This window comes from Myxocyprinus asiaticus, chromosome 2, assembly GCF_019703515.2.
Source record: "Myxocyprinus asiaticus isolate MX2 ecotype Aquarium Trade chromosome 2, UBuf_Myxa_2, whole genome shotgun sequence".
Classification (NCBI taxonomy): Eukaryota; Metazoa; Chordata; class Actinopteri; order Cypriniformes; family Catostomidae; genus Myxocyprinus; species Myxocyprinus asiaticus.
Window position 1 is genome coordinate 17093048 of NC_059345.1, and position 14235 is coordinate 17107282.

A 14235-nucleotide genomic window follows, 5' to 3' on the forward strand; every position below is an offset into this window, starting at 1 on the left:
TTAGAAAAACACACTTGCACATGGGCAGATGTTTTCCTGGAGTTGTGAGGGGGTCTGGATTTTCCTCCAGAGTTTCTAATGAGCAGGGGGCACCACTGTGAGGTGAGCCCCTAATCTTCTCCTGATCTGGATCAGCGATTCTTCTGTGTTTCAGCACCTCATTCTGATACTAACAGCTTGGATCTCCTCATCGTTTAGTGGGCAGGTTCTGGCGACCCCTTTAACGTTACGGGATGGGTCTTCACTGTCTGAACTTTGATCTGGTGTCTCCATTGAGGAAAAGAATAGAGGGGGACGCTCTATATTTAGGATGCAAATCCCTTACTAGATTTGCTAGTGCTTTGTGAGGAAGACAGAGGTATGAAAAAGGTTAAGGAGGGTAAGTATCCCCTCTGATACAAGGAGGAAGAAAGGGTGATAGAAAAAAAGGACAGGAAAGTAAAAGAAATAAGGGAAGACAGTAAAAGGGGTGTAGAATGCCTCAATTCATTGATCTGACAATGAAAATTCAATGTATAATAATCAATTATAATGACTAATAATCAATTCTAATTACTATATTAATAAGTTCATTTCTTTTACTATATGTAATTCTACCAAATTCGCACCAAAATTGTGAAATCGAACCACACTGTGACCAGATTCCAATTTCGCAATTGAATCATTGTTAGAGCAAATACTTACATCTCAGATTCAAAAATGAACACTCACCTAGCACCAAATGAGAACATTTTGGCTTTGCTGAGTAAATAGGAAGAGGTGGTCAAAAAAAGAGGAAGGGTGAGGAAAAGAAATACGAAAATACTAAATACACAAAATAGACTGAGTAGAGAAAAAAGAAGAGAACGGAAGAAGCGAGAGAAGAGAGAGATTGAAAGTCGTCCAAAAACGAGGGAAAGTGTGAAATCTTTTGGGGTGCCGTGTCCCCCCTAATCTCCATAGCAATCTGGATTACAGGCAGGCGGGAGGGATCTTTTCTGAAAGCGGAAGAAAGAGGGGCGCGCGGACACCACAGCGAGGGCTCTGAGGGGATTTGGGGGTACTGGAGGGTGCTGTTTCATTGTAATGGGCTTGAGCTTGAATAGAACCTCCATGTCCTCCTGTCTCCTCTGGGTTTAAGTCCACCTATAACCAGCTAAGCGTGAGTAATCCACCTAAACTGTGAATGAGAGCAGCGAAAGCCCATTCACGTTGCTGGGTGGAAAGGAACTGATATATTTATTACTGAAAACTACCCCCTTCCCCCACACACAAACACACTTTCTTAGCCTTTATAACACAACGCCTTGGAGAGAACTGTGGGGGACAGATGGGGGAAACAGTTTTAAAGGGCAAATAATGAATAAGTCATATCAAAATGTTTATCGGTAACTGCTTACAAATTCGTTATTTATTAAATATGATAGTTAGGGGTGTAAAATGACAGTGAAACAACAAAAATTACAAATACTGTTTTTAAAACTGGAATTTACCCCATAAGGTCACACTTGTTTTACAGTGTTAATGGTACTATGTATTTACAAACTGTCTAATTACTGAGAAATACTAATGAACTATATGTACTTACTGTGTAATTATTATTACTTGCATGGTAATTAAAGGAATATTCCAAGTTCAATACAAGTTAAGCTCTATCGACAGCATTAGTGGCATAATGTTGATTACCACAAAACTTTATTTTTGACTTGTCCCTCCTTTTCTTTTAAAAAAAAAAAAAAAGCAAAAATCTGGGTAAAAGTGAGGCATTTACAATGGAATTGAATGGGGGCCAATTTTTAGAGGGTTAAAAGGCAGAAATGCGAAGCTTATGATTTTATAAAAGCACTTACATGAATTATTCTGTTAAAATTTGTGTATTATTTGAGCTGTAAAGTTGTTTAAATTGTCATTTTTACATTTGTTTTTTTAGAGTTTAAGTTGTAAAATTGGATATAACTTTACACAGAAAAAGTTAGTAAGTGATTTTATTACACTAAAATAATTTTAACATGCATATTGTTTACGCTTTGTGGCTATACTTTTGAAACATTGAGTATTGTAACATTTATGGATTGGCCCCATTCACTTCCATTGTAATCCAGATTTTTGCTTATTTTAAAGAAAAGGAGGAACGAGTCAAAATGAGTTTGTGGTAATCAGCATTATTCCACAAATGCTGTTAATTGAGCTTTACTTGTGTTGAACCTGAAATATTCCTTTAATCTTAGCAACATGTAATATGTGTAACACAGACACTAACATAACCCAGTGTATTGTGCGTTCATCTTTTATCCAAAATGCAATTATTGACCTATTTTCAAAAATCAACCAAATACAGATGCCCAATGTACTTCCGACACAAATGTTTTTGATGGAGCTGTGGCAGAGGCAGTAGATAAAACATTACATTTGTGCTTTTTTTTTTTTATATATATATATATATAATCCAAATTGTACGAAAATAATTTATTCATATGTCAAGTTTCATGGTGCATTTCTTCATGATTTGACTAAAATCAAATATATCAGAGCAAATATATAAATCTCTATTGTAAGTAATGCTTGAATTTATTTTGATGAAATTGTTTGTGCTTTATCTAAATCAAAATGCAGAAATAAAATATATAAAGGGAACTATAATTTGATAAAGCTTTTAAAGCATTTCAGCAATGACCATCTTTGACAGATTCTAATACATTTAAATGTGTATGAAGGGTTGATTCTTCAGTGTGTTTCGTTGAATCAAAAGGACTGACTGCCCTAAAGATTGTCTTTTACCTGAACTCTGGGCTGGTTTTGGTAGCGCCAGGCGATTTTCATTGTGTCTGGATTTTCTGGTTTACATGGCTGAGGCTGACCCTCATTGGTTTTCAGATTGGCAACATCATCCACAATCAATGAAGGGAGTTCCTACATTGCAAGGTAAACAAACAACAAATTGCTAAAATGCTGTTAGTGCTATTTGGCAAAAAGTATTAAAGTATTCCAGTCCTACATAGTTTGATAAAGACCTTATTAATGGTAATAATTTGCAAATAGTAACTTGCATATATTTTAAACAGATGGAAAAAAAATCTAAGCAAAAATGATGTCAATAAATTATTACTTTTTTGCTCCCAGTGCAACTTTGTGTACAAAACTATACTTAATAAATTCACTTATGCATCGCTTTTATTAATTTACAAAAATGTATTTGATTAAATGGAAGATAAATAAAGATTTTGGTGTGCATAATAAAGAAGATAAATTAAGATAAAGAGATCGTTCAACCAAAACTGATAATTCTCTCATCATTTACTCACTCTCATGCTGTCTCAAACTTGTATGAATTTCTTTCTTCTGCTGAACACAAACAATGAGTTTTAGAAGAATATCTCAGCTCTGTAGGTCCTCACAATGCAAGTGAATGGTTGCCTGAACTTTGAAGCTCCTAAAAGCATTTAAAGGCAGGATAAAAAATAATCCACAAGACTCCAGTGGTTAAATCGATATATTCAGAAGTAATTTGATAGGTATGGGTGAGAAACATATCAATATTTAAGTCCTTTTTACTTTAAATCTCCACTTTCAATTTCACATTCTTCTTTTGTTTTTGCCGATTCACATTCTTTGTGCATATCGCCACCTAGTGGGCAGGGAGGATAATTAATAGTAAATAAAGAACTTAAATATTGATCTTTTTCTCACCCACACCTATCCTATCACTTTTGAAGATATGGATATAACCACTGGAGTTGTATTGATTACCTTTATGATTTTTGGACCTTCAAAGTTCTGGCCACCATTCACTTGCATTGTATGGACCTACAGAGCTGAGATATTCTCCTAAAAATCTTTGTTTGTGTTCTGCAGATGAAAGTCAAATATATATGGGATGGCATGAGGGTGAGTAAATGATTTTTTGGGTGAACTATCCCTTTAATTGACTATAATAGGGAATTACATTTTTGTCTGTTTCTCACCCAAAGCAATCCTGTCGCTTTAGAAGACATGGATTAAACCACTCAAATGGTATGGATTACTTTTAAGCTGCCTTTATGTCCTTTTTTGGAGCTTGAAAGGTTTTGACCCTACTGACTTGTTTTGTATGGACAAAAACATATCATACATCCTTCATATCTTTAATATCTTTGTTTGTGTTCTGCAGGAGACAAAAAGTCATATGAGTTAGAGACAGCATGAGGGTGAGTAAATGATGAGAGAATTATAATTTTTAAGTGAACTATTCCTTTTTTACAGAATTTTACAGTCCACAAATGCACTCGGAATATTGCGAGACATCTTTTTACATAAAGTTCATTTTTCAAGCTTTAAAGAAGCATTAAAAATGGGAACAGTACATTTTAATAACATATTTTAAAAGTCTGATTTGTTTGTAATTTAAAAATAATTAAACAGTTAATAACAGAACGTCGCAATACAGAATTACCTGATCAATTTGTGTGTGTGCTGCTGCTTTTAAATTTTATCTAGATGCTAATAAATTAAATCTAGATTGAGACACTTTCTTGGCAAGAGCTCACCTGTGAAAAGGGGAAATGCATTTGTGCAGTGACCTGGATTAACAAGGCTAAATAATTAAACACATTAGCACTTCAGAAGCTGTTTTTTTAAACAACAGAGTTGATCCTGAAGTCGTTAGTGCCAAGAAATTACAAAATGAAGGTGTGGTCACCTCACTCAATTTGCATACAGATTAAACAATAACAAAAATAGGAGAATGTTTCACAAGTAACAGCTCATTGCAGGAGCAGTTTGAAGGTCAATAACAGGCCATCATTAAGCTTGTGTTGACTGGGGGCCAATCAGGGGCCAGAGAGAGGAACTGCTGTCCACTGTCATTAAGGTGAGACTCCTTAACACTCACAGGTGACTCCCTGAGCTCTCTCACACAAACATTCATGTATCAGTCATAGGGAACAGAGAGACAGAGAGAGAAAACACTGACTATGCTCATAATGGAATACTAGCGCATTTAATTTATTGCATACTTCACAGTATACACTAAATACTGCCTAGCATTTTTTTAAACACATTACGTAACACATTCAAACAGTAATATGCTACAGTGTTGACAGACTACCTTATTATGTGCATTTTTTATTTTATTCTGTAGTATGTTTAGTTGCTTTTGTACACAAGATATCTTGTGATTAAAAGTCTTGGCAGTCCAATCAAACAATTCAAGTCAAGACAAGATGTTAAAAATCACTGATACTTCCGGTTAATTTAATGATAAGTCAATGTGAGCGCATTGCGCTGTAGGGTTTTTGGTATTTTCATGTAAGCAAGCGCTAAGTCTAGGCACAGGTGAGTTTGGCGAAATCATGCACACAAGGCACTAATCGGTCAAGGAAGGTTCTTCTCTGGCACGTCTCCATCCTATACAGTCCACTCCCTGTCCAGCACCAGCAATATAAACAAAGACAGCACATTCATAAGAAGTTGGTAGTGTAAATGGACTATATGCAATGAATTAGAAGAATAGATATATGGATTTACATTATTTTGCGCATTAACTGCGCCCTTGTTAAATGGGACATGCTCCTTTTCTACGCATGGTTCATATGAATGTACGCTCCGTTAAATTGTAGAGAATGTAAGTATTATTAATCATTTTCATCTACTTACACACAAATCATGGCTAGTATTGATTGTGATTGAATCGGAATGCACTTCACTTCTACCGGTCAATTTTGATTAAAATAAATAAAAATAATGTACTGAAACACACACACACACACACACACACACACACACACACACACACACACACAAAAAACATTCTAAATTCAAATTACATTTCAAACAAAATGAAAATATCATCAAAATAACGAAGTGGTCAGACAAATAATACCAAATCCAAACATTTTACTCTCTTCAACTTCTTCCACCGGCCCCTTTTTCAGTGACTTAAAAATCACTTTATGACAGGTGGGAAATTACTAGTCAAAATGAAATCATAAATACCATTGTAAATATACAAGAATAATAACAGATATAAACATAACAATAATAATAATAATAATTGAAAAAATAAACCATGACTTCTAGGAAGTTCAACAAAAATCTCATAATTTTTTGTTTCAACATATGGCTTCAAAAGCTACTGAAGGGACATAATTTGATATTCTGTACTTTCAATTTTTGGACATGAACTTTATTACCACCTGCTGGTGAAATCTCCAAACTGCAAATGCAGGAACTGAATTTAGACTTTGCGCTTGAGTTAAGATGTGGTATTGAAACGTCTTAGTGCAATGACATATTTCTTAGGAAAATAGCAAACTGCGCTTTGCGCCACTTCACTTACAAACAATACACCCACAGTATGCGTGCCTAAACCCACAGTAGCGCAAACACTCCCACCCACACCCACTTTCGCTTTGCCCTGCACTTATTAGCACTCTCACAAAAATTGGATAAGACATAGCACGCAGTCATTGCATACTCACGAAAATAGAGCCGAAGAGCGATGTGAAAATAATGAGTGGACAATTTGCAGCAAGTTTGCCAGAAATCTCAAATTTTTAAACTGGCCACAAATGCTGTCGATTGAGCTTAATTTACATTGAACCTGGAATATTCCTTTAAGTGTTTGAGCATGTGCATTTATCAACCTGTTACATGTCTGACATAACCACACAGGTCTTTTGAACCAAGTTAAAACTTGTTTTGTTTATAGTTCAGAACGAACCTACATCATTAAATCAGTAAACTGTATACACCATTGAAATATGCTGCTCAAAAGAACCCAGAAGCATGGCCACCTGTAGTGTGACGTAATGGTAATTTAATCTATAGCCAATAAAATAAGGATGCAGCATAGAAAGGCAGCAGTTTCAAAGTGGCAAATAAATAAATAAGACTTTGAGGTAGCCATCTTGAATCAGGATAATACAATTCAGGCATTGTCTTCACCTGTAACACCTATCTGTTCCCTTGTAAACTGAAGATAATATTTTACTGATAAAGACCCATAGGAATCAAATATATCTAGGTTTATCATTCTGAGGGCCAGGTATTAGTTGTACAAGAGAATTCAAATGTAAAAAATGGATCTTGATGCACTTAGAGTAGACAAATGCAAAAGTGTCAAACAGGCCAAGTGTGAACACCTGATTTGATTTTGGTTTTGTTCTTACCTGCATGATCTCATCAGGGTGATGTCGGGCAGATGCCAGGAAGAGTTCATGTCCACACACAACTCCCTCTGCCAGGAAGTACTTGAGCAACATACGGGAGTAGCTGTCATAGCGGTCCTCCTCTGTAAACAACGAGCATCAAGGGTGAACATATCAACTCAAACCATATTACATCACAGAACATTCAAGCCTCCTGATGTGTGATATGTCAGAAGAATGCCATGATCAGATCAGATACTGTAAATCCTGTCTAACCTCTTCTGAAGTGAGATAAAAATGGTTTATTCTGGTTTCTAGTGATGGCATACACTCTAGCCTCTTGCCTGTCATAAATGGCACATTGTTTGTCTCAGTCGGGAGGCCAGTACGTCTGAAGCGGGATCATAATGGAGTTAATGATCAGTCCACCATCAGAGAGAATGATAGGAGTGCTGGCTGCTCTTTATCTGGGGAGATCATAATGACCGATTTGTCAGATCTGTGGCCTATTGGTTAGCGCATACTTCAGACATTTTGAGCTGTGGTCCTCATTGGGTTTGAGTCCGGTCGGCATTTTGTCCCAATCCCAGTAACCCTATCTCTCTCACTCAGTACGTTTACATGCACTTTAAAAGTTCGATTTCAGTTGCACTAAACCCATAATTTGTCTTTCTTAAAATGTAATATAAACACTTTAGTCCGACGGAAACTGTACCAGTCTGAGTTTTGCAAAGTCGGACTAACATACCCAGATAATGCGATTGTAGTTCAGCTTCGTCCAACATGTAATGGGACCACAATTGGCCTCAGCATTGTGTACATGCTCCAAAAGACAGAGGTGACACATGGCATGTATTTAACACTTCCTCAGCTGACGTCCTTCCTTCAAATATTAGATTACGCATTGTGTCATGTATACTTGGACAGACGAATAAAGACTGTAGCTTGAATATGCAAAAACCTGCTGTAGCTTGAATATAAACTCACTGAACACTTTATTAGAAACACCTCTACACCTACATATAAATGGGATTATTTAATCAGCAAATCATGTGGCAGCAGTGCAATGCATAAAATCATGCAGATATGGGTCAGGAGCTTCGGTTAATGTTCACATCAACCATCAGAATGGGATAAAATGTGATCTCAGTGATTTCGACCGTGGCGTGATTGTTGGTGCTAGACGGGCTGGTTTGAGTATTTCTGTAACTGCTGATCTCCTGGGACTTTCACGCACAACAGTCTCTAGAGTTATCTCAGAATGGTGTCAAAAACAAAAAACATTCAGTGAGCAGCAGTTCTGCAGATGGAAATGCCTTGTTGATGAGAGAGGTCATCAGAGAATGGCCAGACTGGTTCGAGCTTACAGAAAGGCTACGGTAACTCAGATAACCGCTCTGTACAATTGTAGTGAGCGGAATATCATCTCAGAATGCACAACATGTCGAACATCGAGGCGGATGTGCTACAACAGAAGAAGACCATGTCGAGCACTTTATTAGGACAACAATAAATTGCTCAGTGAGTGTAACTGTGCATGTAAGCATACTAACTAACCCATAATTTCCTGCCTCTTCTCTACTGTCTCTATAATTAAAAAGGCAAAAAAAGTTACAAACAAAAACAACCCGACCATATAACATAAAGAGGCGATAATCACTCCTGTGTCTCCATGTCATCACTGAGGAGAATCGAGGGAAAGGACAAAGACTGACTGTTACTCTCTATTTACAGAGCAAACAAAAAGGGAACAGTGTGGACATATGCATTAATGAAATGTAGCCAAGGTGTTAGAAAACACAGCATGAAATCAAAATTAGAGTTTTGTGACTTTTAGTCTGTGTTTATTAGCTTTGAGGTCATCTATGTACTAGTGTACTCATCACTTTTAGCAGATTTTCACATTTAAAATGTACAGTCCCAAACTCTGATTACCCTCATCTCATTTGCCGTCATGGATCAAAATTTGCTAAATTCTGCAATAGTAATTGGTACAGTAGTTTGATATTTTTTGATACTTTAATAGCAATTCAACATAGCTATGAAGCTTAAAAAACAGAAGATATTCTAACATCTTTTTCAAATCAAATCAAAATCAAATCACTTTTATTGTCACATAGCCATATACACAAGTGCAATGGTTTGTGAAATTCTATGTTGGGTGCAGTTCCAACATAGCAGTCGTGACAGTGATGAGACATATACTAATTTACAATAACATCAAATTAACACAACACAATTTAAAGTCTAATATACACATAATTACACACAACACAATATACAAATAATAACATACACTGTACAGTATACAGTACACACAATATAGATACACATTATTCAATAAAAAAAATTTTTTTTATATAGTATATATAGAATGTACAGTAGGTTGTATTGTACTGTATTGACATTCAGGCTGTCGGTTGATAGTAAGTTGTTAAGAGAGAATATAATATAATATAATATAATTTATGACAGTCTGGTGTGAGATATAAGAGTAAGAGTAATAAAGTGCAGTGCTGATGTATTTGATCGTGGGAGATCAAGAGTTCAGAAGTCTGATTGCTTGGGGGAAGAAGCTATCATGGAGTCGGCTGGTGTGGGTCCTGATGCTGCGATACCGCCTGCCTGATGGTAGCAGTGAGAGCAGCCCATGGCTTGGGTGGCTGGAGTCTCTGATGATCCTCCGAGCTTTTTTCACACACCGCCTGGTATATATGTCCTGGAGGGAGGGAAGCTCACCTCCGATGATGTGTCTGGCAGTTTGCACCACCCTTTGCAGTGCTTTGCGGTTGTGGGATGTGCTATTGCCGTACCAGGTGGAGATGCAGCCAGTCAGGATGCTCTCTACAGTGCAGGTGTAGAACCGTGTGAGGATGTGGCGGTTCATTCCAAACTTCCTCAGCCGTCTCAGGAAGAAGAGGCACTGATGAGCCTTCTTCACAACGACTTCAGTGTGGATGGACCATGTGAGTTCCTCAGTGATGTGGACACCCAGGAACTTGAAGCTGCTGACTCTCTCCACTGGTGCTCCATTGATGGTGATGGGACTGTGTTCTCTGTCTTTTCTTCTGAAGTCCACCACAAGCTCCTTTGTCTTACTGACGTTGAGGGAGAGGTTGTGCTCCTGACACCAGTGTGTCAGAGTGTGCACCTCCTCTCTGTAGGCTGTTTCATCATTGTCAGTGATCAGACCTACCACCGTCGTGTCATCAGCAAACTTTATGATGGCATTGGAGCTATGTGTTGCCACACAGTCATGTGTGTACAAGGAATACAAGAGTGAGCTGAGAACACAGCCCTGTGGGGCTCCAGTGTTGAGGGTCAGAGATGAGGAGATGTTGCTGCCTATTCTAACCAACTGGCGTCTGCTTGACAGGAAGTCCAGGATCCAGCTGCACAGCGAGCTGTTTAAGCCCAGACAGAGCCCGGAGTTTCTCATTTTGTACAATTAATGGTTAATTTATGGCATAGACAAATTTTGTAGAGAAGCTTTTGTTAAGTGTCCACTTCCAAACCCAAGTTGGTTACAGGACAAAATGTAACAAACGCAAAAAAAAAAAAAAAATAAAAAAAAAGATGACCATATATTATTAAAGTGGCTAAATTTTATTGAAAAAGAAAAAATTCCCTGATGGAAACCTCATCGGTCAAAAGTCTTTTTTTTTTTTTTTCAAATAAACTTTTGGGGTTAATAAGTACATTTTGCCAAATCTTTATTTTTCAATGAGCATAAAAATCTGTTCAATTTATTCTACTGTATATTTAACTGTTAATTTAATGTCCATGTAAATGAAAAAAAGTTTACAACACATGGTCTTGGCAAAGTTTTTGACAGTGAAATTAGCTTGTAATTTTTTATTGTAATTGGACACTTAACATCACTTAGCTCTGCCCATTACTCTGACTTCCTGTCATAGTGTTCTCCAATGACACATGTTAATGGCCCACTCAGAAACACTGACAGTTTGCCTCTTCCTCCCTATCACACACAGTTTCTGAGAGTTTCAACTTTCCATTATTTCCAACAAACACCCTCAGACCCACGCAGGTCTAAAGCATCTTTGTGATCTCTCAAAGATTCTTCCAACAGCAGGAGAGAATGTGGGACATCCATCCACTTCCTGGTTTTGCCTACAAACCTGGATGCCTCTCATAATCCATACCAAGCAAATGAAAAAAATAAAAAACATTCCTCGGCTCTCCAATTTGTCACTGGAAGAACTCCCCTCTCCCTTATTGATGTGTTTCTAGGTCAGCAGGCATTTGTGGCTTTCAGTGGACCTGAAAAAAGACATCCAGATGGGCCTACTCGAGATGGGGCCTATTGTGGTGCTGTTTCTATGGCGCCTTACAAATGAAACTTGCGGGTGCTATTAGCCTAGCGGGGGTGTTTGGGGTGGGATGTGATGTGTTAGGGGTGCATATCTCTGCTTTTGAGACAACAAGACTTTGGCACATATCAGTCACTCAAGAGCATCTAGAGGAGGTGCCTCTACAGACTTCCTATCTTTTTTAATACGGAGAGAGGGCGTCTTTCAGCACAAATGAATGCTCTTTTTTGTGAAAGAATTTAAGTTGTATTTTAACGTGTGTGTAAGACAGTAGGAATCTGTGTGTGCACAGAGTGAGTCAGATCTGCGGGGAAAATGTGGGTCAACCACCTGGCTCCATATGTTTGCCGTCTGAGTCCCACTGATTCACAATAGCACTGGTAGTACAAATCTGATTTAAAAGCACAACATCCGGGGCCACAGCTACTCATATTATCATTTTAATTACTGCTGTATTTACTGAAATAAAAATAAAAAAACCTGCTCTTTTTTTTAAACTTAACAGAAAAACTACACAAAAAAAATTGATGCTAACCTTTAAAGTTAAAAACACCTGAAAGGAACATAGGCTACAAATACCTGAAATTTGAAAAAATAAAAAGAGACAACAATTAATATAATTCAGACAGCTATATTCCACCCTTTAAACAGATAATTTCCATCCACTGCAGAATGTATAAAGATCTACTTTCACAGACAGCATTGTTATTTTTATATGGGTCTATTGTGTGAGATTTATGGTAAGTGAGATAGACAGCATTTGATACATTTTTGATAAATCCACATTGCGGAAAACACGGACAGAATTGTGGAATCCAGTCATAACCGCATCATTAACATCACATGCACTCTGTGTGTGCATTAATGACAATTTATTCACTGTGAAGTGTGCAGCACATGCAGACTATATATTTATATAATCAAATCATAGCCTTTAGCAGTTTAATAAGCACATTAGCCCATATAGTGAACTGCTTTACTGGAGGTGAGAAGTAAAGCCTCCAAAAACATCTGCTAAAATAAAAGCTCCATTTAATTATTGAAAAATGGGACAGAAATACAGTATCTTACTTCTGTATAATAAAATGTAATATTCAATGAAGTAGTAGTACTAATAATAATGATAATAATAATATAACAATAACAATTACATTTAAGCAATATCTCAAACAAGAGTTTTATCACTGCTTTCATTAATACTCTGATGCTCTACTATGCAGCACTGTATTTGACCAAAAATATATGCAATGTAAATTATATAAAAAATAATGCAATGGTATGTTGAAAAGTTTCATTTGATTAAAATTCAATGAATTCATTTGATTCATTAGTTTGAGACAGCTTTTTAATGATAAAATGTAATAAACATTTTAAAACCTGGAATTCTGAGAAAATAAAACCGATAACACGGAATTTTGGTAAAAATTAAATGGAAACTGGAAAAAAATAAAACAGATTTCATAGGGCCCTAGTGGACCATGACCAATCCACTTCGAATGGAGTGAAAGCAGGATAAAAGAATAGAAAGAAAATAAAAGGCAAAGATATGAGATCCTCATGAATAGGCCTATGTTTTGAAAATAATGAGCAATGGTGAATTAGCTGTAATTAATTAGAAGTTATTGCGGTCATATACAAGAGTACAAAGTATGATTACATTTACTTTTTTTTTTTTTATAGAAAAGTGGCCCATTTATTAAAATTATGTCCATATTTTATTAAATAAGCATGCAGTGCGAGTAATAGTTAACAGAAAGTACTAGCAATTTTTTTTTAATTGTCCCCTGAATCCTGAGTTTGTCAAAAATCAGAACCAATACCATTCACCCAAAAAATTACTGTTATCTCAAAAATGCACAGCTAGGCTTAACACAAAAATTCTCTTTCTTCCCTGCCATACAAATACAATGAATAATTACATATTTTATCTGCATCTGTACTGCATTTGCCTAAAGAATAAATCTATTTTTACTACTAATAGAACAATGCATTATTTACCTCCAGCTTTACAGTTACTAGCTTTTATTACCCATGCTGACATTGACCCTATTAGTCTAAACTCAGCATATATCAATATATTTAACCATTCTTTATCTTTTAAAATAAAAATAATAGTCTAATCAATCAATTGTCTGCAAAGTCCATCATTGTCTTGAACCATCTAATAACATGGCAGAATAAAGACATTTATTGCTTACCTACAAGTAGCAGGGTTCCAACTGCCAGGCCACCACCTATGAAAAAGTGATAAAATGTACAGTACAGTCAGTATAAGAATCCTGCCTTGACTAAATACAATTATTATTTCTTACATTTTTATGGTCATACCTTCACATCGATTACATGCTATGACATATAATATAAATATCACATGGAATTTACACAACAGCTTAATCTATTCTCCTATTTGTTTACAAATACATGCCGTGAGATACTCTTAAATAAGTGACAAATACGCTGACATTTGAAGGGATGGGAGAGTTCCAAAAGGCTAAATTTATTGTTAATGTTTACAGAGTAAAGTTCAAGGCGATGTTATTATGAACGATACGGTTCGTATTCACTTTACAGTGAGCTTCAACCCAGTTAATTTCACTAACCAATGACGTAGTCAAGCGAGGTGACACCGGTGGAAACTATGAGCTGCCCGTTTTGTACAGACGGTCTGGTTCCTGGGATAGAAACTAATTTGCTGCGGGATTTTTTCTGAAAACTAGTAGTATTGCTTACACCGGTAAGTCTGGCCATGCCTTTCTCGGGAGCCGCCATGTTTTTCCTGTGTTGACAGTCGGAGCGGTGAC

The 14235-nt window shown here is 36.6% G+C and overlaps 1 protein-coding gene across 1 annotated transcript in view; it reads right to left on the reverse strand.

The window, feature by feature from the left end:
• Positions 1 to 14205, reverse strand: part of LOC127413389 (elongator complex protein 4-like) — a 91002-nt gene extending 76797 nt beyond the window's left edge. Inside the window, exons 1-4 of the mRNA XM_051650526.1 lie at positions 14035 to 14205; positions 13633 to 13668; positions 7125 to 7246; positions 2758 to 2889 (exon numbers count right to left, since the gene is read on the reverse strand). Of these exons, the coding sequence (XP_051506486.1) occupies positions 2758 to 2889; positions 7125 to 7246; positions 13633 to 13668; positions 14035 to 14203 (459 nt within the window). The 5' untranslated portion in view covers positions 14204 to 14205. The remainder of the gene's footprint in view (positions 1 to 2757; positions 2890 to 7124; positions 7247 to 13632; positions 13669 to 14034) is intronic.
• Positions 14206 to 14235: the final 30 nt, after the last annotated feature.